Source organism: Hetaerina americana, unplaced genomic scaffold (assembly GCF_022747635.1).
Source record: "Hetaerina americana unplaced genomic scaffold, ioHetAmer1.1.p SCAF_10, whole genome shotgun sequence".
Taxonomy (NCBI): Eukaryota; Metazoa; Arthropoda; class Insecta; order Odonata; family Calopterygidae; genus Hetaerina; species Hetaerina americana.
The window spans coordinates 77,060,666-77,086,902 of NW_027286070.1; the positions used below are offsets into that span (position 1 = coordinate 77,060,666).

The 26,237-nt window shown below is 37.7% G+C and overlaps 1 protein-coding gene across 2 annotated transcripts; it reads left to right on the forward strand.

Moving 5' to 3' along the window:
- Positions 1–1,140: 1,140 nt before the first annotated feature.
- On the forward strand, positions 1,141–25,668 carry LOC139700289 (F-box/LRR-repeat protein 16). Of its 2 annotated transcripts, XM_071598929.1 has the most exons (9): positions 2,336–2,376; positions 3,567–3,679; positions 3,772–4,329; positions 5,517–5,708; positions 7,778–7,984; positions 14,611–14,797; positions 17,823–18,018; positions 20,214–20,362; positions 22,431–25,668. In XM_071598929.1, exons 3-9 carry the CDS (start codon positions 3,850–3,852, stop codon positions 22,577–22,579), a joined length of 1,560 nt encoding a protein of 519 aa, XP_071455030.1. In that variant the 5' UTR covers positions 2,336–2,376; positions 3,567–3,679; positions 3,772–3,849; the 3' UTR covers positions 22,580–25,668. The 2 variants fall into 2 exon arrangements, with proteins under 2 accessions (XP_071455029.1, XP_071455030.1); XM_071598928.1 differs by lacking the exons at positions 2,336–2,376; positions 3,567–3,679 and adding an exon at positions 1,141–1,936.
- The last annotated feature ends 569 nt before the right edge of the window (positions 25,669–26,237 follow it).

Consider the following 26,237-nt stretch of genomic DNA (forward strand, 5'->3'; position numbering starts at 1 on the left):
TTCGGGCTCAAAAATTTGCCCGTCATCAATAACCACCACCAAGCAACAAACAAGTTCCTCCAAGCTTACATGTGTTTAAGTTTCTGTTGGCTACCATCTGCTATCTATGTATCTCTCATACTTCCTCAATTGCATTCCGAAATCAATCGCAATTAAAATATACTGATTAATTGAATGTCTCATGAAGACACGAGGTTCTATTTAGAGGTAAAACAGTGTAGGAAAATGCGGTGGATCTGAAAAACCTCTTCGTCAAAAAATAACCTTAACATCCGCATCGAATTCCCTGCAAAGATAAAAAAGAAAAAAAATCCCATAAAATTGTAAATAGAAATTTTGAAGTATAGTTCCAATGACTACACGTAAACCTAAATATGTACCTATAATTGAGCAAATTCAGTGTTGAAAATATTTTCTTCCTGTTTTGAATATGCACGTCACATTGACATTAGGAAGTTACCCTTTAAAGACTATTATTTTGTTTTCACTTGCAGTTTGTTTCCCAATATGCTGTGTATTTTTTGGCTCCATGTCCTTTCGTGTATCGTGGAGTAACCAGCTAACTGGTTACTTATGCTAATATTTTAAATTCTTTTTTGCGCCATTTATTTAATTCCCTACATTCTCTCCCCTTCATATCCTTTCTCTTGCGTGATTTTCATCCGTCAGATATAAAACATTTCACTATTAAGAACATTTTTATACCTGATTTATGAGGAAATCCATTAATTAATTTTTGTTTAGGGAATATTATAATGTTTCAAAATTGTTTCCCCGCGCGGTCAATTTTCTACGATTTTTCATCTTTCATTTCCGCCACCGTACAGTATTGGATTTATAGGTGACCCTTTATTTCCTAAAGTTTGTTTGTCAACTCCGCCTCACTCCTGATCCCCTCCCCTCCCAAATCACACCCTATCCTCCCCAACCCTGCCCGTTCCAAACGCGCACTCGCCACCACCGCTGCGCACCCGTCGTCGCTTCAGCACCCCTTCCACAGCCCGTCGCCCGCCTCTCACCCTCCTCATCGCCGCATATCGATCGCCCCCCTGCTCGCGCGCGGGGGGCCCCTCAACGAGCGTTCCGCGCTCCTCTTTGGGGTCCTCGTGCCCCGGTATCGAGCGGCCCCCCCATCCCCCTCCTTCGAGGTCGACAACGACGACGCCGCTTCCATATCTATCGCTGGCAGCCCCTCGTCACCTCCGCTTTCGCAGCCCCTCGCCCGTAGCATTCTCTCTCTCCCTAGTGCCTGCACTCACTCGCTCTGAAACGCACCGCTCCTCCTCCTACCCACCACCCACGGGTGGAGTGGAGACCCCTGCAACTCTCCTGCTGCTCTCTCCCCACTCCCAAGAGGCGGAGGAGTGCATTTCCTCAGATCGGATCGCATCCGTTCGCGGCCCGCAAGAAGGCAGGCCGTAGACGACGGACCCTCTGGAGGGACGACCCAGGTGCTCGAACCCTCTTCCTTCGCCCGCCCCCCGATCTCCATCTCTCTCCCGGCGGTGCAGTGCGAAAGGCGACGCCTCCATTCCGTCGCTGCGCGCGATGCTCATCTGTCATCATCATCATCTCGTCCCCTGCCGCACTCGCGTATCGCCGTCCCCCCTTCCATAGAACCCCAGTCTTTCCTCCGATACATCCACCACCGCCACCCGTTGCCATCATTTCCTATCCGTGTTTGCCACTCTTCTCGAGGGTGCCGCCGTCGAATGGACGGGAAGATGCGGTGTTAGGGTGCGAGGGAGGTTTAGTTCGTCCTTCCACCCCGGTTGGGCTACCTTTTTGCCGATCACCACCGCCGGAAAGCGACTGAGGAAGAAGAGCAGGTCTCCGTGGGGAGAAAGGATCGTGTTCCTCATCGGGAGGGAGACCGGACCTTGGGGGTGGCGGAGAAGGCTTCCGTCTGACTTCCCCCTCTGCTCCCGGTCGAGAGGTGAGTGCCCAGAGGAGGCCACCGAGTGCGTGGGAGAGGGTGACCCACATATCCCACACAGTGCGCGCGCGGTCACCTGGGATTCCCCACACCTTAAAGGTTTTGCCTATACTATTGCCTAAAAAAGTGATGATAATAATGGTATGTGAGTGTAGCTATGGACGGGATGAGCAAAATAGACAAATCAACGCCAAATATATTTCTCGATCCCTGATCCCCTTTGTGTATCAGAGAGTTATGTTATCCGAGCTACTCATTACGATGTTAGGCGTTCTCTAGGAAACAAACGCGAATGGAGCACCTTGCTGGGGTAGATGAATTGACATGCATGCTTCAGCTGGTCTCTCTTGAAGTGCTTCATTGAATTGGCTAGTGATAATCAATCATTCATTGCATCTAGTGATTTTTGCGTGGCTTGCCGTCTTTATGTGGGATTTAAGGTAGCATTTTTATGCCATGTTAATGCGTTTTACTATTCTTATTTAACGTAAAACGTAACGTAACGTGAAAGGTAATGTAATCAGGTGTATTAAATGACGGCACCGTTCATGTCATGGAATGGTCAAGAATAATCGCAGGTCTCCTTTCCCGTGAAAATGGAAGATGATTTCAATGATATTCCTAAATTGACTTTTTGGTAATGAATGATACGATGTTCTACTACATGAAGCTTTTTACTAGGTTTCAAAGAACGGAAGTTAGGATACCACTAGCCATGTTATTAACGGTGCCATTATCGATCGTATTCTAAAGTTCTATTGGTTTTTTTTGAAGAATCACTTGAATTCTCTCTGCGACGATTTCCAACTGAAGTTCGATATGTTTTGTTTCGATGAGTAAAATTAATTGAGCAAGATATGGAATGGATTACAAAAGTGGATATGAAGAGCAAGGAGTGCGCCGCACACGATTTCAGATAAGAGGCGCTGCGATATATGAAAATACGAACGTGCTAAAGAGATGTTTGCGCCTCATATTTATTAATTTTGCGGGCGAACGTTGGAGCTAAATGTTGACCATGAACACTTAAGATTATGCGTATGTTAAAAATCAGTTATATATTTAATATATTATTAATATAAAACGTTAAAATTGCCTTTTATTGGTAGCGCTTTGTAACAAGGCAGTTATTCCATCGCTAGCATGTAATAGCTAGTTGGCAGGTACTTATTCTCTCCATGATACTTATTAAGTGTGTCGAGGTTTATAAGCAGAGCAAAAGGTTTCTTGAATGCACAGCAAAAATCCTATGAGGATTCTAAAAGGAAGCAATACTGAAGCAAATACTGCAATAACTAGACATTTATTGACAGCATTAGTAATTTAAATGGCTTTATTGTTGAAAATTTTATAATAAAAAAATTACTGTAACTGATGTACCATCCAATGAAAGATGAAAATGTCCAAGCATTTGAGGGTTTTAAGAAATAATGAGAAGATTAGTGAAGCCTGTAGAGCATGTTTAGATAAGAGAAAACCAGTCAATAAAGAGTTAAATTAGTGCTATGACAGTGGCAATTTTTAGACGAGGAAACTTTTTTGCTTGATTGAAAAAATTTTGTTTTGTCATGGTACATGTAGGCACTTCAGCATTGATTCCACCATTTAATTTTTGGTTGCTTTCTTCCAGCTCTCCATGATGTCTTTTTATCTTCTTAAAAATAGGAACTATGAGCAGCATTAAGGAAACTATTTTTAAGAGGCACACATACTTTCTGTACCACACTAATTGACCTCGTGATGGTATGAATTAGACTCTGCATTAAATATTTCAATTTCATGTAAATGAGATTTGTAACATTCCTCAATTAATTGAATTTTTGATTTTTGTGCAGGAGGAGGTGAAGCCCTAAAAGTGCTCCTCTGAAATTCTTGCCACCAAGCACCAAAAGCAATTCCATTCAGCAGCCATCATGTCCATCTCAGCGCAGGGTGTCGTTGAGAGAGCTTCGGCTGAGCTCTCGAAGAGAATCAATGGCTTGGGACTGACCAGAAGCAAACACCGAGGAGGTGGTGGGTCAGAGAATAGAGGGGGAGGCAAAGGGAGTGGCGGTGGGGTGCCTGCCTTGGGAAGTGGAGGAGGCAGTGTAATGGAACGAGTGACTAACGTATTTTGTGGGGGTGTAGGAGGAGGCAGTGGTGGTGGTGCTAGCGGGGTCAGTGGGGGAAGTGGCAAGGGGAGTGTGCCAGAGAAACCAAGCAGGGGTGCTGGAGGAGCAAGCCAGAGGGTGGCACAGACGGTGCCAAATCCAGCTACCACTGGGAGGCCAAATGGAATAGTACCTCAAAGGACTTGCCCAACAACATGGGTGGAGCTGATTGAAGATGAAGAGTTCCTCATGCATTTTTTCTGGTACTGCTACTCAACTGGAGAAGTTAGAACAATGGCTCAGGTAAGAGGGTTGAAAGTCTGAGAGGATGGTCTAGGTCATTGTTTTCCAAATTGCGGTGGGTGGGATTCATTTGGTTAGTTGCTGTGATTCCTCTTGTCCATGGCTGATTCGTCCCCTTGTATTTGACAAAAAATGGAAATTCTTTGTTAATGTTTGCTTTAATCTAAAATTTCTCTGTGATGAGTTTGCCTTCTTTGGCAATTCTTAATTTTGAGTTAAAATTCACCTTTTTAGCCCAAAGGATCTCTTATAAACTCTAAAATGGCTGACCTAGAGAAAAATTGTAGGTAACTCTGGTCTATCACAACAGCCAGCATACCGCAAGCATTCAACAGGATGGCAGTAATCAGGGCTGTCACCTTCATTAGGGGCTGGCATTATGGTGTAAATCAGGGGCGATAGGCTCACTCAAATACCCAAAGAAGCCAGTTCAATAAATGCACACATTCAATGATGATATTCTAATGTAGGTCAAGGATGTTGATCAGAAATGTTTTCAAAAGGTGGTGTTGTACACATACCCATAGCACAGTGGTGAAAACTTGAAACAAAAGTAGCTATGGCCAGTTGTCCATTATTAATAGTTGTAGTTTATTGATATGGGTTCCAGTTTAGATGTCCTCTGAAAACTTTCATATGCCTTACCTCTGTATAACAAATGAATCATTGGCCCTTCAAGGATGGTCAAATCCCATGTGAGCTCAATGATATTATTCCTTAATAGAACACTAGGAAAAATTTTTCTATTTCACTTTCTCTCAACACTTCTGTCCACTGGACGTGGTGGTGGCAGGGTAACTTTCTCGCCTGCCAACCCAGTGGTCATGGGTTCGATTCCCACCTAGGTGGATATTCCTCCACCTAGAGCATGGGTGTTTGTAACTGTCTTTAATATATTGCACAGGGGTCAGGTGGAAGAAGGGACTATGAAGTCTCAATCTTGCCCCAAAAAAGTCATTAAATTAATGAATGCATAAAACACCTCAATTTGATTTTCAGCAGCCTATAGGACAAAATGATATAACTTAAGCCATCAGGGCCACTGTAGAATAAAATCAATCTTCCTAAACAATACTTTCACTCTTGTGTATGAAGTTTACTGAGTGACTCAAAAAATGTGAAGGTTATAGATAATAGAGATAAATAGAGAACCAACAATTATTTTTAATCTGCGCGACTCTTTTCAGGTTTGCACTCGGTGGAGAGACCTTCTCTATGCACATCCCCCACTGTGGTCCAACCTAATGGCCAGTCTTCCTGGCCCTGGATTAAGAACAACATCCCCAGAGTCCCGAGCCCTCGTCTACAGATCTATAGAGCAAAGGGCCTTTGATACTCTTTGCCTTAATAATGCAACAGACCTCGAAGTTGCAGATGTGGTATGTATATTTAAGTTGTGCCTTGCAGAATTAAAAATTTCATTGGAGTACTATGGCAAATATTATAATGTAGATTCTGGTACGGTAATGTACCCTGGCATCATAAGTAATCTTAACTTTCAAGTATGACTGGCATCACTCTGGTGTTACATGTACCTTTTCCATTAAAATCCTGTTTGTTTCATTATTCCCTTACTTTTTTCCTTCATGATTTATTTATACATCCTAGGGGGGTACATGTATCTGAATATATTTTTGGATACATAATGTGTGTATTTAATATGTTCTAGTGATAATTCATGGACGCAATTGATGGTTGTCTCCCCTATATCACCTTCAAATACCCAGGCCAAGAGGTGGCATGTTTCTCTTTTGTTTAGCACGTTTTCCTCTGGTGAGGTTGTGGTATATTGATATATTTGCAGACCTGCTGAAGTCTAGAATTTACACATGGCACCTCATTGGCCCAAGATAAGCAATTGAGGGTAGGTAAACAAAAATGCTTGTTGCATTGCCAGAGTGTATAAATGTGAGTTACCTCACATGTGAATGACAATGATATGCATGATATTCAAAGTAAAGGGAGAAGTATAGTATGCAGTTTAGTTCTTTGCTATCTTGAATATGAAAGAATCCCCTTAGGGACAGTGAAATGGTGTTAGAAAACCCATGATGCAGATAGGTTCTTTGCTGCAGTGCAAGTAGATTAGTGGATGAGTTTCCTACTCATGGGCAATGACATCTTGGTAGAGGAATTATATTGTGCAAAATAGTTCTAAACTCTCCTATGAACCCATTGATCTGCTTTGAGATTGCATTTTGTTGATCACAAAGAGAGGAGACTTAATGAAGGGGAGATGGAGGTTTTTCAATTTCCTGCTGGGTTTAGATAGAAAGACCATTGGTTGAGGGATGAGGTTTCATCCCTGTAAAATTTTGGAAACCTCTATATAGAGGGATGGATTTCTGTGCATATTATGTTTCTTCATTTGTCAAAGAGTGCTATGCATTATGATACCTATTGGAAAATGATAAAAGATTTTTAATAATCTCAAAGTTACCTTAAAAAATCATTGCAGCATAGGAGAAAACTTAAAAATGGGGTAGGTATCAATTGCACTCAAAGGGGCATACTTTAGAAGCAGGATATTCTGGAGAAGCATAAGTGCCCAAAGGCTTCGGTGGTAGGTGATGGCTACATTCTACTACAAGGAAATTTCTGATTTTCAGATTATTTTGTAGCCAACAGTTTTACTCCTATTACTTGAGGTTCAGAAGGGATTGCAAGTTGGCTACTATTAGGAAATATTGCCATCCTTCCCTGTCAAAAATTTTGTCTTGTTGGATTCTATTTCATGCCCTAATTCACACCATCCATACCCACAAGACTGGGTGTATTGTCAGCAAAACCATAAAAGTAATGGGAATTTCCTGGGAAGCAAATGAAGCTTTCAAAGTAAGAGATTCATCCTACAAAATCTGTAAATTGTATGACCAGAGGTATCATACATTTCTGCTTAGCCCACCTAGAAATTGCATGAAGCATAATCATACTCCTAGGATGAACATTAAAGTCTCTCTTCAGGGAATGTGCATAGTTGAGGTAGTGCCACTCATAGAAAAGTAATGAAAATTGTGAAAAATATCAATGGGAAATGCACAAAAATATTATGGACAGCTACTTTCTAGCATCATCTTTTTTTTAAGAAACTTATTCTAAAGAATAATAAACTCCTGCAGCTCTGTTTGACTAAAAGAAAAGGTATACTATGCATTGGAATGCAAAAGTTTGAGGCCAAAGAATGGCAACATTAGATCATGAGAAAATAATAGCCTGAAAAGACTCTAGTATGATATTCACACTTTGCCTAGGAATAATATATTTTTACATTTCCAGAAATGGAACTTGATTGTGGATACATTTATATTTGGAAAGGGTACATATTCAGGTGGATGGAGAATTACTTGTGGAAAAGGTACACTGAATCTGGGCTCGGCATCACTATTTAATTAAAAATGAGACATGATCTCATACGTACCCACTGTTTTAATGAAACTCTCTTGTTTAGGTTACTATGCTGCGTCCTGCCAGGAATATACGATGCCTAGTACTGAATAGTTGTGGATTTGGAGATGCCTCTTTAGCGGCGCTCACCACTCACCTGAGGTCACTGGAGGAGTTACGGCTTCGAGGCTGTAATGGTATCACTGGGGAGGGACTTGGTCGAAGCCTCAATGCCAAAATATGCAGGCTGTCTCTGGCTGATTGTGCACAGGTATTATATATGTATATATATATATATATATAAATATAATTAAACACAAATAGAAGATGCATTTTACCTTAAAGAAAACAGGCACATCCATTAAAATACAGAGACACTTTCCAAACTGTGCTTTTACCCTTTACTTTTCATGCACACATTATTTGTCCAACTCAATATAATATCACCATTGCGAGGAGAGGTGAAAGGATAGCAGGGATTACTGGTGTGATAATCATAGAGTAATATACAGCAGAGGGGATGAGAGCCAGAATATTACTAGTAGATATAAAAGTAGAACCAATGAACTTGGTCATTGTTCTGGTATCCATGCCACCAAGCAATTGTAAGGGGGAAGAAGTCGATAGGATTTACAATCAGTTAGAGGTTATAATTGTGTGCATTCCAGCAGGGAAACGTTTGATGGTGATGGGGGATTGGAATGCGATGATAGGGGAAGGAAGTGATGGTGATGAGGGGACTACTATTTAGACATGAGGAATGGCCATGGGAAGAAAGCAATGGAGATCTGTGGGAGACAGGGGTTAGTCATCACCAAGGTTATGTCTAATCTGTTTAAAAATGTTGCACTAGAGCTCAGTGAGCAGGGAAGCCTGTAATGGACACAAGAGGTGGACCTTGCAATACTGAAGGAAAAGAAGATAAGGGCTTAATAGTTTTGCAGGTTAACTGCCAGAGTATTCTAAATAAAGCATGTCATTTCAAGGCGTTAGTTGATGCATGTAATCTGGATATTGTGATAGGCACGGAATCGTGGCTAAGTGATCACATTATGTCAAACGAGATTTTTCCTCAAAATTTGGTAGTTTACAGAAGGGATAGGGATGGTCGTGGAAGGGGGATATTCATATAAATTTTTAGTTGCTATGCACAGAAGCCCCAACGAAGGGATGTACGCAGTCGAGGTATTAGCAGACATATGCTCGGCTAACCCTGAGGATCACACCCTCATAGCTGGGGACTTGAACCTTCCAGGTATTCAATGGTCGGCAGACGAGGTCATGGTGGGGGGTGGGAAGGCCCAAGAAATCGTTAGTCGTCTCGTCTTATAAGCCAGGAGGGTTTTGTACAGTTGGTGGAAAAACCCACGGGCGGGGAAACATCCTCGACGTCATACTTTTGAGACCAAAAAAGTGGGTAAGGGAAGTCGAGGTCCTTCCGGGAATAAGTGACCATTCAGCTGTGCGTATGTATCTAAACTGGGAGAGGGCTCAGTATAAGGGGCTAGTAAACAAAAAGATAGTTTGGCAATATAAACGTGGTGATAGGGAAGGGTTCCAGACCTTTTTAAGGGAAAAGTATTCGCAATGGGTAAGTGGTGGGCAGAATGTAGAAGAAATCTGGAAAACATTAAAGGGGATAACGGGGGAGGGATTAAATAACTCTGTCCCGAAAAAAAATTCTAAAAGAAAATGCTGACTCTGAGTTCTACAACCGCAAAATAAGATCCTTGAAGAAAAAAACTTCGAGTGATTAACAAAAAACGGAACGAGAGCTCGGAATGGCTCTTAATTTACAAAAAAATAGTTTGTGACTTAAATAGAGAGAATAAAATAGCCAAAGAAATTTTCCTACCAAACAAAATTGGGATAGATAATGGAAATAAATTTTATAAGTACCTCCAGAGGAGGAAAGACAACAGGGAAAACATAACAGCTTTAAAAAAAGAGGATGGAACACTAATTGTTGATGATAAGGAAAAGGCTAATGCGTTTAACAATTGGTATGCAAGTGTATTTAAGGTCATGGTAAAAACAAAATGGATTCTGTAGATGCATCTCTGAGTCAACAAGGAGGCAAAAAAATATTAAATACTAAAAGTATTAAAATGACGAGCGCAGAAATTTATGAAAAAATTATGAAAATGAGGGCAAATAAATCAAAAGGACCAGATGGTATCTCACTTGACTAGCTTAAATTGGGTGGTAGTGTAGTTTCAAATTATATAAATCATTTATTCATGCTACCTTAAACAATAATGCCCTGCCAAATGCTTGGAAGGAGGCATATGTTATGCCAATTTTCAAAGGAGGAGATAAGGCACTAGTTGATAACTATAGACCAGTAAGCTTGAAATCAGCTGGTTCTGCCAAGAAATGTTCGACTCTATGGATGCGGGAATAGAAGTGGTAGCTATAATAGTCAACCTGTCAAAAGCCTTTGACAAAGTTGACCACGATCGCTTAATGCTTAAGATGGGCCAATTGCCATTGCACACAGATGGAGGGGTAATCTTTTTGGTCAAAAATTTCATAGAAGGTCGAACACAAAGGGTCAAATTAGGAGAACAAATAAAAGAAATTTTCTTTTCTAAATAAAACAATTGTTGAGAACACCTTACCTGTAAAAATATTCGAGCCCTTTCCTAACAGAGTGTATACTTTTAAGACTACATGTAAGGTATATATGTAATAATTTGATTGATGTGTGGTGTAAAATTATATGTAACCACTTAATTTTTTAAAGAATTGATCTTTTTTTTCTTACTGATTGATTGATGTTAATGAGATGGGGATTTTCTTGCTATGTGAAGGAGATTTGTGTTTTGAAGTTCGCTTTAAGTGTACTTTAGTTTAATGAATGATTTTACGTATTATCTTTTGTGATTACTTGGGACTTGTGTGCCACCTGACACTGTCTATCAGCACATATAGATTTTAATAAATAGATAAACACTTGGTTTAGACACCACAAAAGGGGTAGGTATACATGGAAAATGCCAGGTGACACAGAAAGGTATCACCTAGATTATATCCTGGTTAGACACAGGTTTGGGAACAGTGTGATATATTCGCAGAGCTTCCAGGGAGTGGATGCGGACTCAGACCACAATTTAGTTGTTATGAAATGTAGCGTCCGTTTCAAAAAGATAAGGCAGGGACGTTGGGTTAGGAAATGGAATGTAGAAGTATTAACTGGAATGGCAAAGAAGGAGTATCAGCAGGCAGTAGAGAAATCATGGATGATGGTAAAGAGCTTAGTACAAGATGAGAGATTACAAAGATAGAGGAGAGAAGAAAATGGAAGAATGAAAAACACAGAGTTAGGCAAAAGGAAGTACAAAGAGTTAAACAATGAATTGAGGCGGCAACAAATAAAGCAAAAGAAGCATGGTAGAAGATGCAGTGTGGGGATATGGAAAGTTTGCAGAGGAAGGGTGAACTTGATGTGCTGTACAGCAGCGTTAAATAACTATCAAGAAGTAAGAGGGGAAGATCTGTGCTAACAGGCAAAGATAAGTCAGGAAAGATTATAGTTGACTCAGAAAAGATCCAAGAGAGATGGAAGGAATATATAGAGAACTGTATGGCGAAGAACTTAGGCCCATAAGGTTAGTAATGGAAAAAAAGCATGACATAGAGAAAGATAGCCTAGGTCCAGGCATACTTGACGATGATATAGAAAGGGCATTAGGGGAGATGAAATTAAATAAGGCAATGGGGGTAGTCAATATTCCTGCGGAACTACTAAAAGGTTTAGAAAAATGTGGGATGAAGAATCTACATGGACTGATTCGTAGTATCTATGAGGAAGGAATCTGACCGGAAGACTTTGTGAGATCAATATTAGTTCCTATTCCAAAAAAGGTAAAGGCTCCATCATGTGAGGACTACAGAACAATAAGTTTGATATCCCACGCAGCTAAAGTTGATCTCAGGATCATGAACAAAAGGATAGAGAGTGGGGCAAATGGGGAATGTGGGGAGTGGGGCAATTACTTAGGGAATGATCAGTTTGGGTTTAAGAAGGGGAGAGGTATGCGCGATGCCATTGCAGTAATGAGATTACTAATCAAGAGGAATATAGAATACAATCAGGACGTATTTGCCTGTTTCGTCAATTTTGAATAAGCGTTTGATAGAGTGAATTTGGAAAAACTAATGAGTTATTGCAGAAAATAGGAATAGATTGTAGAGATAGGAGGCTAAATCCGCAACCTGTACAAGTCTCAGACTGCTGAGGTGTGATTGGGGAACAGAGATTCCAGATGGAAAGTGTTAGGAAGAGGTGTAAGGCAGGGTTTAAACTAGGGGATGGCTAGGAATGGTTAAATTGAATTAGGTTGGCCTGCTAAAGATGTTAAGAATAGGCAAAGGGATGGGGTTATTAATAATCATCACCGGTGCTTTTGTATGTATATGTGGAGGAAATGATTAAAGAGGTATGGGGAGAACTGGAAATAGGTATGAAAGTCAGTGGCAAATTTGTGAAATCAGTAAGGTTTGCTGATGGCCGAGCTTTAGTTTGTCAGTCAGTAAACGGGTTGCAAGCATTGCTGAGTGAATTGGAAATTCAGTGCAACAGGTATGGGATGAGAATCAATATTAATAAAACAAAGCTTATGCGATTTTCTATAAAGATAAAGGCTAAGCTAAACATTGAAATAGGAAGGAAAAAACTAGAGCAGGTGGAACAGTTTACGTATCTCCGTAGTGTTTTGGACCAACACGGTCAAAGTAGAACTGACGTAAGGAGAGGAATTGCGCTAGGCAAAGAGGCTTTCACAAGGAGGAGGGAGTTGATGACAGGGACGTTGAGTAAGGATATTAAGAAAAGACTCGTAAAACCTTTGATATGGAGCGTAGCTATGTACGGAGCGGAAACGTGGTCATTGAAGCAGGAGGATAGACGTAGATTGGAGGCTTTTGAAATGTGGGTGTGGAGGAGAATGGAGAAGGTGAAATGGACAGAGAAGAATACAAATGAGGAAGTACTTGGTATGGTGGGTGAAGAGGGGGGTTTGTTGGGAGCAATCCTATGGAGGCAGGAAAAGTGGATGAAGGGCGTATTGATCGGTAGTGGTTTGTTGAAGACAGTAATAGAGGGGAAAATGTTAGGCAAACGAGGAAAGGGCAGGAACAGGATAGGCATGTTGGACGGGATGAAGGGAGGAAGGAAGTATTCAGAAATGAAGAGGGACCTGAGGTAGAGTTGGTTGTTGTATTGTGTTTCGTTAGGTCTCACAAAATATTTATTTGGTAGCTTTGTCCATTCACCTTACCTTACCTCAACCAGTAGATTACCTTATGATAGTTAATAATGATAATTTGTTTACTTTGAAATGTAAAGAAACAATAAAAAATTCAATTTCTTCATCATTTCCATATGAAACTAATTGGCTTTATTATTTAGTAACAACTTCAATACTTACATGCATTTCACCACACATTGCTTGTTGACTTCGGCATCACCCAAGATATTAAAGATTTTTTTGAAGTGTTTATTAGTTATATTTCAAGAGTGAGTTTATATCAAGATATTATTTTCATCTTTGGAGAACCATAAAAACAAAAATTACTACTAAAAGTACAGGATATTCAATGTGGGCAATGCATATTTATTCTGCATTCTGAAATGTGTACAACAAATTTTCCTGTCAGGCTAAGGGAACTTTCATTTCATCTTCCATTGTCAGTCATGAAAGATAGGCAGGCAAAAGACACTATAGTATTTTTTTTCCATCCATTCCATACCTTCAGGAGAGAGCACTCGGAGAACCCTAGTAGAAATATTACAGAACTTATGGATGCCTCTGAATTCATTTGGAAGCATCTCCATTTGTGTCTTAAAAGGAAAGAGGAGTGTGTAAATGTCAAATTGTTAAAAGTTTTTTTTTTATTCCCTCATATTCTGTGGGTCATTGTCCTCCTCCCCTACCTCAAAAGGCCGCTTATTCTGCCTTCATCACCCTCGCCCTAAGCCAGTCTTCAATGTTATTGTGACGTTCACTTCTCTCTCATTGACCGAGTTGAAAATTTAGGGGAAGAATAACATCTTTAAACATTGAAGGTAATTTATACACTCAGCACAGATCTAGATATGAGCTCTTCTCCTCTCCTTGAGGGATATCTTAAATTAAGTTGTCAACTGAGAGCGTTACTCACCAAGATTAGCAAAAATTAGTTATTGACCTATTGATTACAAGATAAGATGCTACATCCATTTTAAATAACATCCAACATTATTTCACATTGAACTAACAAGAAGAAGTTGTGGCTTTTGTGTTGATGAGTTTTTTGAGAGACAATGAATATAAGAAACTTTAAAAATAAACAGGAAACAGAAATTGTTCTCCTGTTTCAAACCATTCAATTAACATTTACATCAATATTTTTGTGCTTCATATTTAGTGTAGATATGAAACTTCCTATATGTGTACAATACTAAGCTCAATGACAAAGGTGATAATAGTAGCACCCTTGCAAAGCTGGTGTTTTTATCATTTTGAATCTAACAGTAAGTATTTCATACTCAAAAAAACTATTGCTCTATTTTGTCAAAAAAATCATGAGGGCTAGCTACAAAATAGGATATTGAGTAATTGGGTTCCTATTAAATTCAAAGGAATTCAAAAACGGAAGTAGCAAAAGAGGTAGCAATTGAATGGCTATTTTTTTCTTTCTCTTTGTTGTTAAAAAGAATAAGTCTTTTGAGCTTTATTGGGAACCAGTGATGAATCGGAAGAATCCATTGTTAATAATTCCTTTAGATGCTGAATAATTTCTGCAAAAGGAGAAAGCAGGGTTGAAAACTATAGAACATAAATTAGATCATAAAGGATCACCGCATCAATTTGGCCAAGTGAACTATCTCACCATTCTTTTGATGTGTTGTAGATTGGTGATGAAGCTGTTGGTGCTGTGGCTACTTTGCTTCCCAATCTTACAGAATTTGAGCTCCAAGCTTACCACGTAACAGATGCAGCCCTCACAGCCTTCTCAGGACCTCGCCACAGGGCCTCTCTTACCTCACTCAAACTCCACTCTTGTTGGGAAATCACCAACCATGGAGTACTCAACATAGGTAAGACTATTCAAGCCTTTATTTGACTACCATTCAAGTTTCAATATTTAATTAAGAGTTAAGATGTTAGTAATGATGGATTGATTTTGAAGTTAGATACATAATCACAGCTGTACATCCAAAATGTTACTCTCAATAGACTGAGGAGATTGGTGCAGTATTCCAGCACTCCTTATGCTTTACAGATCCTTGTAACACATACTTCCTTCCTCCTATTGTGAAGTTTGGTCCAAATGAGCTTCAAAACAACCTCCTCTTTTTTCTAGAAGAAGAAATATCCTGTCATATCTAAATGCACCATACAAAAGACGGAGGGAGCACAGTGCTTGGATTAGCCCCCACATGGTATTAAAAGATTTGAAGTGCCATTGAAAAATCAGCTTTTGTTAGAACTATTCTTGCTGTAACCTCTCAGGATACTGGCATTCTCAACAGTCTTATGATTGGTTGAATGGATGTTTCAGTGAAATCATTGCAGTAGGCTTCCATGCATAGTAAGAATATTTAATGAGAAAATCTTTCAAAGAATTGTTGCACATGATAATAAATGTGCAGTGTTGTTTCTTAAGAAAACAAAAAATATTTTGTGTGTATTTTTCATATTACCTGGGTATTTCAATGAGTCACTAGGAAAAAAATAGAAAAAAATTATTTTGGGAAGATTTTAATTATTTTTCAACAACCTTCTTTTAACTCAATACATTTTCCCCAGCGTTTCTCCGAATTTTTTAACCTCTCCAAGTAGTAGAATTTTGGTAGGTCTTAACAAAAGCCATCTATGTGGCCATGACATCCTCGCTCAATGTGAATCATTTTCCGCCAAGCTGTTTTATCAAATTTGCATATTAAAAAGGTAAGTGGGGGCAAAATAGAGTGTATGTGGTGCAAGTTCTATTAATTTGATCTTTAATTCCATAATTTTCACGAACAAAACTGTGCTTGTGTGCTTCCCTGGCTAGTCTCAATGAAGAGAATTTTTTCCTTCCCTAATAAGGATGTTTTTTCTTGATTTCTTCACTCAACTGCTGCAATAACAGCAGCTGAATACTGTCCATTCATGGTTTGTCCTTTTTCCAAGTAATTGATGCAGATGATTCCACATGCATACCAAAAATCCATGTCCATCACCTTGTTGGCCAATTTCACCATCTTTGCCTTCTTTGGAGTGCCTTAAGAAACCCACTGTCTTGACAGTTCCTTTGACTCTGGAGTGTAGTAGTGTATCCATGTTTTGTCTGCAGCTATGTATTGATGCAGATGATACTCATCTGAATTGCTACAGAAAAGGGCAAAATCAGAAATCGACTACACAATTGCATTAATTTTCCACCGAGAGAAAACAGCGCTCAACTTGCTGAGATTTATTTCACACCCAGTTTCCCATGCAAAATTGAAAACACTGCATGTTGCGATTGGCCTCGTGTGCAGCCTCAACTCTTATTTGCCTCCACTTTGATTCGCCAATCACTCAAAACCATTTCGTGGATTTTGTCAAACTCAGGGGCAGTCAAATGCGCTGGATGTCCTGAATAATATTCATCATTTATGGATGCATGGCTACATTTAAACTCATTCACCCTCACTATTTTAAACAGTTGCAAACACAGAAGCAGATGTGCCATGAACTTCATCCAACTCAGCTTTGGTCTCCTTCAGTGCTAAGCCTTTTAAAAAGATGTGTTTAATCACAGCGCTAAACTCATTTTTTCCATTTTTCTAAATAAACAAAAGTGTTACTTCAATTGACTCTTAAAATAAAATCATGATGAAGTAGTAGAAACTTGTGAGAGATGAGCCTTACTAAAAGGTAACCTTTCCTGATATTATGGGTACCATCTCTTGGATTTTCTAAGGAGTTATTGAATGAACCACATACTTTGTTTTCTTATGTTTATCGTAGAAAGTTTTACAGAAAAAGCTGTAATAATCATATGATTTATCAAATAAAACATTCTTAATTCATTTCCATTTAGAAACAATACCCAAGACACTCTTAAACAGTCATAAGTCACAATCACAAGATGTTGCATATTTATTTTGCATGAATTAGCTGGAGTACACCTACAATCCAAGTCCATGCCATTGTCTGTGGAACACGGCCATATAGTTTGCCTTCCAAATCTTTAGATGCTGTTTTGGTGATTTTGTGTTCACCCCAATTTTCTGAATATTTCTGGCAACTCAACTACATTAGCCTCAGTAGACATGGTGGGGATTGGCTGATGAAGTAGAAATGAAAAGATCTGGGACTTTTGAAGAAAGTCACTTCATTATTCATAGATTTCGAAACTATTTTCATTATGCTTCAACACTATTACTCATGATTTTAACTTCACACAATAATTATGATTCCAATATTTGTTGATGCATACATATTATTGTACTCAAAGTTGATAAAATGTCCTCTAGAGTCAGAGGATCACAAGTTTTGTGGTCATATTAATGAATTGTGTCTAAGATGTTATATTCACCTGTTTATCTCAAAGCCCTGTGCCCAAGTAGTGGACTTGAGTGGTTTGTTTAATGGGGAAAGCAACAAGTCAGTAACTTTTTAGAAATCAACCCTGCCATTGAAAAGGATTGCTGAATTGTGCCTTCCTGTTTTCTTGATTCCTTCCACGAGGCAATATATCATTTCCCTTACCAGCAGGTAGCATTTTTTAAAGAAAAATCTTACATGTTCACCTGAGTCTGTTCAGTGAAAGCAGGGGAAAAGTATTTAATGGTGAAATCAAAGTTATTCAAATAATATTATGATCCATGTCTAAGCAGTATACTTAGTTCAGTCAGAATCTGATATTCTCACAGGCCACTGCTATTTTAGAGATATCTCAAAGATATTGCACCCAATGTTTTAGATAAATGTGATATTTTATTTTGTGGTGAGTCATTCGCGCTCTCCAATCATCCATGCTAATGGCATCTCAGATAGTTCAATGGAGAAATTTTGAGCCCTTATCTAGAAATTCTACATATTTCTTCCAAATGGCTCTATAATAATCCTTTTACGACTCTCTCTCCTTAGTTCATGCTCTTCCACACTTAACCTGCTTGAGTCTATCTGGATGCAGCAAAGTTTCTGATGAAGGCATTGAAGCAGTGGCTGAGAACCTCAGACGATTGCTGCGTCTTGACCTCTCTTGGTGCCCACGAATCACTGATGCTGCCCTAGAGTGCATCGCCTGTGACTTGACACACTTGCAAGAATTAACCTTGGATAGGTGAGAAATCTAGTTTTAAAATTTTTAGCAAGAGTAAAAAGTAAAATTATCAAAGTTTGGGAGAATTATGAAATTCATGTACAAACAAGTACACATCATGATCATATTTTCTGGATGCCTCCAAAGTATTTGAAGCAACACATTATATTTATTCATAACATAATTCATAATAAACAACATACGGTGTCCTCACTATAGCTATATAACATATACAATACAAATTGATTTTGAAACTGAAGGGGCCAAAAATATTGGACTTAAAAATAAGTTATTTGGATTAGAAATGAATAAACTGTTTTCTATTATAACCGCAGGATATTGTATGTTTAACCCAGCCAGTAAAAATCACAATGGTATTCATGTCCACGAAAGAACTAGGATAATTAACCCAGCAAGTTTGTAATTTAAATTTTTCATTATTATTGGAAGAAATCACTTGCTACTTTGAGTACTTAGGAAGAAAAACATGAAACGAAGCCTATGCATGGGTGAGAATCAGGAAACTCTGGACTTTCATCCACTATCCTTAGGCCAACAAATACTTAATTACAATTATTGTTTTCAGATAAAAAAACTTAGTATTTTTTCTTTCAGTTGCATTTTACTTCTGCTAAACTTGCTTCTGCCAAAAAAGGCCAGGCTAAATGATCCATTCTTCTTCTTGAGCTATGGCAAGCCTTTATTATCACTGGAAGAAGGAAGTTTTCTATTGAGTCAGCAGTATGTCGCATCTTCATATTTCCTGTATCCATAGCTTTTGCCATGAAATGTGACTTCAAGGATAGTATCACCTTTGCAATGACAGAAAGGAACAAGATTCTCACACAGTCAACATGCATCTTGTGATACTATATCATCAGTAAAAAAACAAATAATTTGGTTCACATTAATATTCAAACAAATAATAAGTCCATATAAAAACCAAGTCCTTCAGTTCTTCTATACAAAGAGTGTAGGTTAAATTCTTTGATAGCAACTTTAACATTCACATAATTTCTTCGCAGAATTGATAACCAGCTGGAATAACCATTTAGGATATAATTGATGTGGATTTTCGAGGAATGAGTATGTAATGTGACATAACTTTAGTCTTTGGGAAAACCATAAAATGAGCACAAAACATGTGCCCAACATTTCCTTGTAGTTCTTCTTTCTTTTAATGTAATGTTCAACGCAAGGAATGCATTGAGATTTGGACCGGAGTGATTGAAGGGGTCCTATTCTTCACTCTATTCCTTCAGGAAACTCGGGAAACTCAGGAAAATAATTGGAGAACACTAAAAATGCTTCTAAGCTCTCTTCTCCTCGCATTGAGGGAGGAGCCTAGGATTAAGTTGGTCCACCAGAAGCAGTTTGCACTGAAAGTGTAAACAACAGTTCCCAAGTCGAGCTGTTCAAGGTTAAGATTTTGCACATATTGATCCAACATTATGTATCAAATGTTGACCCGTTACAAAGGGAAAGAAACCGGCCCCCACACCCTGAGACATGAATTTCACAACCTGTTTAGTTAAATACAAGGTGAACTCTACCCTCACCTACCAACCCAACCTTTGGGTTGATTGCTGTGGTTTTTTATTGGCCTAAAATCAATGCTATGAGTTTTGGGAACAGGAGTTTTTGCAGGAAATGATGACATAAATTTGATAATTTAAACATATTAGTTTGCAAAATGCAAATGCTCAATGGTAGGCAGTGTCTCAGGGAATTTTTTGAAAAAGCAATATATTAATATATTTGCGAGTCCTGATAGTGGCTTTGAATTTCAGCATAGACTAATGTCAATTTATCTGTTCCAAAAAGCACACTAAGTCCTGTGTTTTATTTAGGGACTAATCTTGCTAGTAGCTCTAATTTAAAGAGGATCATAATAATGAGGTTTACTGTAAATGTGTGTTAAATAAATGTGTGTTATAAAAACATTTTATAGTTTCACATCATAACATTTGAATTAAGAATATGAAAGGAACTGGTTGACTACCATTGCTCACACATATCTGCAATGAGATTTATTCATTTTCTTTTAATTTGCTTGGGGTGTAAAAGAAAATCAGCAGATCAGTTCAGTACCAAGGAACACAACATACATATTATAAAATAGTTAACATACTCTTACATTTGTTCAGCTCCTCATACAAATATTTAATTATTTTATACTATAAATGCTCTATTCATGCAATGAATCTTTTTAATAGGTGTGTCCACATAACAGATATTGGAGTTGGATACATTTCCACATTGACATCATTGTCTGTGCTATACTTACGTTGGTGCTCTCAGGTACGAGACTTTGGAATCCAACACCTTTGCTCAATGAGGAATTTAAGAGTGCTCTCTCTAGCTGGTGAGTGATTTCTTTTCTTCTCAGAATTTTCACCTGTGTCAAAATGTTTTTGCATGAATCTTGAAGTGCCACCATTTGACAATATATTTGTGTCATGCACACCTGCTTTCATTAGTATTTCAAAATAATATAGAAAAGAATTGGAGTAAGTTATATAATATCAAATAATGTAAGAGTTTATCGACATAAATCACACTCCCACGTATTTTAAATATTTTCCATTCAATCAAAGGCTCTGCAGTTTGTCTTGTATCATAAAATACTTGATTATTGCGATACTATTCAGTTTAATTTAATGATAATATGTTTGTGGGCATTGGAAGTATAATGTCATCCCAAGTTTTTTGATTTTCCAAAACTATAACCCTACTCTTATTTGATTATCTTGTTTGTTGATTATCACCATTACATAAATTTATGTGCATGAATAATTTCTTCATATTGATCTATCAGCATTGAATGAGGAAAGTAGCTTGCATGCAAAAATATACCAGGCCTTTCTAAGGAAGAACATACTCCCACTAATTTGTGTCAAGTATTTCACTTACATGATGATAGATAGCAGCTCCATCACACACAAATGACATATATACGGCAGCAATTTAAAACCTTGAAATTATTTTACACTTTGCTAGCAGATTGCAGTGCCATTGCTATTTTCATGAGTAGAGATTGCACCCTTTCAAATTTCCTGGAATATATGTAATTCATTTAATTCAAAGTATAAACATTATGAAGAAGAACTAATTATTTTAGACTGATATTCCCATAAGATCTAACTTAATGTATCAGCACATGGAAATTCCAATGCATATTAGTTTTCTAATTCAGTTACATAAAGACTTTTGCTCATACAAACTCTAGCAAGCAATAGTAATTCTGTTGTTTATGGGTTGAAATAAAAAATGCACCCAATCTTATCAACACTGGGGCACTAATTTTCAGTGTCAGAATGGAATTTGGAATTCCCACAACCTTGATTTGGTATTCTATCTCATGGAGAATGAAACTATCATGGAACCAGGTTACTATCATATTTTCTGTTAGGAAATAGCATGTGGCTGGTTTTTTAAGTAAGCACTGTTTTGAAATTAAGCGCATGTTTGCTGTGTACCTACATCTATTATGAAGCCAAATATTATTATTATTATTATTATTATATAATTAATTATTATAATAGACTATCACAGAAACATTAAAGGGTATTTATGTTTGTTTTTGAGGATTTCAAATGTCATTGCTGATTGAGAACCCCGCCGACTGTGAAATATTTGATGTAATTAATTTTCTTAGTGCTAAATGCATGAAAGCAACTCAATTCATCATCGGATCAGTGAGGTTCACAGAGAAAAGTTTATGAGTGATGGAATGGTTTGGAAATGGGTGAGAGCTTTTAGAGACAGTGCACAATGTCCATGATAGGGAAAGAGGTGGGCGACCTGCAGTCATTACTGAAGAGAGTATGTAGAAAGTAGGCGGAGAAAGAGAACAGATACTTGGCATTTCATCATTATCTGATGAGTTTCAACGAGGGTCGCCACCTTTCCTCCAAAAATTGCACAATGCAATTCAAAACAAAAGACGTGGCATGCTGAGTAATGTTTTGCTCCATGACAATGCCCATCCATACAAACTGCTGAACAAACTCATGATTTCAGTGGATCATTTGGCTGGGAACAACTTGATCAACTTCCATACAGTCCCGATCTAGTGCCCTGTGACTACTGTCCATTTTTGCTTTTGAAGATGCAGCTGGGTGGTCTATGCCAAGACAACGATATGGAGGTCAAAATGACAGTTCTGCAGTGGTTGTCAAATCTGATGGTAGACTTCTATGAGGATGGGATTCAAAAGCTGGTTCTATGATACAATACGTGCTTTAATGTTAGTTGAAATTTTGGAGAAAGGTAGAGTAAGGTACAGGCTTTCATGATAGCATAAAATTGTTAAGAAAAGTATACTTGTTTTTTTATTTCAAAAAGGTACCAACTTAAAAAAACAAGCCTCATAAATTGGAATATTTATTACTGGCCATGAATGGTAAATTAATTATTTTTTATTTGGATAGGGTGTCCTCTGCTGACTGCCAGTGGCCTATCATCGCTTATCCAACTCAGGCACCTCCAAGAACTGGAGCTGACCAACTGCCCTGGTGCTTCCCAGGAACTGTTTGAATACTTGAGGGAGCATTTGCCTGCCTGCTTGGTGGTGGAATAGGCAGTCAGCGCCAATGTCTCACACCTCTCTGATACCATGTAGAAATGCACTCAATGGCCCGAAGATTGCCTAAATTAGATAGAAGTTTCCTTCAAATGAAGTTAATATTTCTTGTAATTTCATTAAGACACCAATGCTATGTTTCCGTGGAAACAGTAAGGACCGTGAGACTGTTGCCTTGTTTACAAACTGGCTCGTTCCAACTGGAACTTTTTTCATTGTTACACATGTGTTGCCACCAACATACTTTTGCCTCAAGTTTTTGAGTGCATGATTTGCCGGTCATATCATATGAACCAGTTTTAAAGATGTAAATGGAGAAGATATGATCACTTTGCTTACTTTGCCAAATGTTTAAAATTTTAATATGCAATTTTTTAAAAATCTGTGAGAATCTCACAATTGAATATTATAATATTTATTTATTTAATGGCAGATTTAGGGTTTGGTGACCAGTTTCCATTAATTGAAAAAACACGACAGTTTATAAATATGTGCAATTTTTACAGATATGTTAAAATTATCTTGCTAATGCTTCATATAACTCTTTATCTGATCCAAGGGATAAAGGATGTAAACTAGGAAAGTCAGCAAGGAGCTGCCTTTTTTTCGGATGTGATAACTTTTAACATATAGTAGTCAACTAACTTTTTGCATTATTTATCTTAACAGGATATTGTACATAAACTTATTTACACAAGAAGAACAGAGCTATTGTTAGACCTTAAATTAATACTATTTCTTTTCTGGTCTGAAAGCTGCGGTGATACATTTGAAATATATTTGCAAAGGTACATAAGTTGATGCATTAATGTACAAATGGTGTGAATTTGTCAGTTTCTCAACTTGCTCAGATAATTCATTCATTAATAGCTCTTTGATGACCAGTCATTTACTTTAATTATGTTCACCAAAAACTTTTGTTTCCACTGTGATACTTAATATACATCCACCTTTTAAGAGAAACAAATCAGAGCCAATTTATGAGTAGGGATTGGAGGGTGCTTATTCACCAAAGTGAAACAACTGTTTAAGAAAGTGATCTCCTAAATGAAAAAAGTTATGCCAAAAAGGTCCATTCCAGACAACAATAAAGGCAGTCTAATGGAAAAATGTAAATGTGGGAACTACCTCATTTACTTTACTAGATACCAAAGGGAGTACAATTAACGTGTTAACTATTGCTTAAAACACCTAATAATTAATTATGTTTTGAATTATAAAATGCCTAGTCAGATGCCTTGAGGAACGAAAATAGATTTTTTTCATTAGGTTTACCGTAATTAGGCTTATTATGTGTATGTACTAATTGCATCAGGTTAGACCAGATTTTGTGCCCTCCTCCTCCTTTGTCATCTCAGTCATTTTGTGATTTAATTATGGGTGTTTGTTTGTTAAATTGCACACTAGTGGTTCACTGTATTACGTAGTTGTAATCTGAATTATTTTAGATCAACAATGAGTCCTTAGCTTAAAACATAAAATTCATGCTCTTTTAATGTGCGTGGCTATTGAATGAGAGGGGTAGTAATTCACTCGTCCACTGCACCTTTCTCACAAAATCTTCTGGTTTGTTCCCTTGGAAATATGATAAGCCTGAATAAATCATCATTTGGAAAGGTGTTCAGATGTGTCAACAGAGAATTGGCATTTATTTTTATTTCAGTAGTACTAATGTTTATTTTTTGAAGATAGATAAACATTATGATTAATTTATGATCCCCTAACGGCAATAATGGTAGAAGATTATTCTTGAAAAATTGAGTTTCAATTATTTCATTTAAATTACTTGAAAACAACAATTCAAGAGTTGATGATTAATAATGGCATGAGGATTCGAATAATTTGATTTCCAAAGACATGAATGATTCAAAGCGTGCTACGCAAAGAATTGGGGATGCCTGAGAAGGATAGATTCTCTGCCTCTTCCCCAATACACATAAAGACTGAACTATTATGATTATTGTCATTATTATAATTATTATTACAAAATACTCAATGAGGTGATTCATAAGTTAGCATTAAAGAGCCGACTGCTAATTGGCCGAATTCAGCTGCCTCCTCCCTTTTTGTACTTGCATGGGTTGTGTGCCCTGTATCTTCTCTCTCTCGTCTCTTTCACATGCACACACTCACGTGAATCCCCTCTTCCTTTCTTCCCTTCTCTGTGAAACTCCTCCGTCCCATTAATAAAATGATAATGATGAAGTATTTTACCAGAGATTCACTAATGCAATAAAATGTAGATTATTGATGGTGAATTTGCAATAATGTGCATCTCTTAACCCTTGGAAGTAAGCCATGCACTGCGTAGTTAGAATTTACCACCAATGGCACTAATAACCCTGAAGGTTTCAGGGTTGTAAAATTAAATGTGATAATTAGAAATGTAATATAAAATTACATTTGCTGATTTTTCGATTGAGACAAAGGTCTTGTATTTGTACATTGCTTTAAACTAGGGCCTATTCGGAGTTTTAGTTGTCAGAGAAGCATTTCCTTAGGACAAAGATAGTCATAAAGATGAAATTGAAAGTCTGCTGCAGATAACTTGAGATAAAATATGTAGGTGTGAATAAAATGGCTCCCTAAGATGTTACTGATGCCAGCAGTTTTACTCATATTCACATTGTGTTTACCCTAGTAATCATTGAGTACATGTGCTTCCAAGGGTTAATGGTTATAAGAGAATTACTGAAAAGAATCGAGATTCCCAGTTTAATCTTGTGAGTTCATGTCCAACTGCCACTGGTTTTATTAAGCTTACCTACATCATCCAGTGGCTATACCAATGATGGCAGAGTACCATGTTATTACGCATAAATATAAGTGAATGGGTATTTGTTTATAGAAAAGTGTAACATGAATATTCTCTTTTGCTGAACAAATGCACAAGAACATGGTGACCCGGGTTCTTTGTAAAGAGGCCTATCATTTTAGCTTTGTGTCTTTCTTTCATTTAACTTTTGAGTTCTTTAATGATTGAATAGATTTGTCATCACCAGACTTGTAATGTTTCCTCTTAATTATGTTTATTGAAGAATTTTTAAGTCTATATTGTTTTGTACATGAATATATTTCAAAATAAAAGTAAAAAAATGAGATTGAGTCCTAATTATTTCCAGGAGGTGAAACTTTGAAGACCAGAAGCAGAAGAAGGCAAAATTATTAGAGTATCTATTAGGCACTTTGCTGGATTATTTTTCACAACAGTGATTATTTGAATACTTTTAAGAAACAATAGTAATGTGCAAAATTACCAGGTTCAAAGTGTTATCCACTCATTATTTTGGCAGTACTTACTAGATTGATTTGGTATAAGGTTGCAAACTGATATCCAAATAGCATTGAAAGGACTTTTAAGAAAAATATCCAAAACTCAACATTTGAAGGAAAGATCACATCGCCCCACTAATTGGAGCAAGATACTAACGTAATTAATATATCCCTTATTAATGGGGTAAGGTAGTGTAACTATGATTAGTGCAACTAATCACTTTCACTGGTCTCATGGCCCCCATCCATCAGGAATCGAAAAGTTTGAGTTCTAAAGACTATAAAATAATTCTGCAGTGCATGAGACATATTAATGAATGTTGATTTACACCAACAATAAGTGTGTCAGTGTTGAAAGATATCAAAAATTTAAAAGCATTCA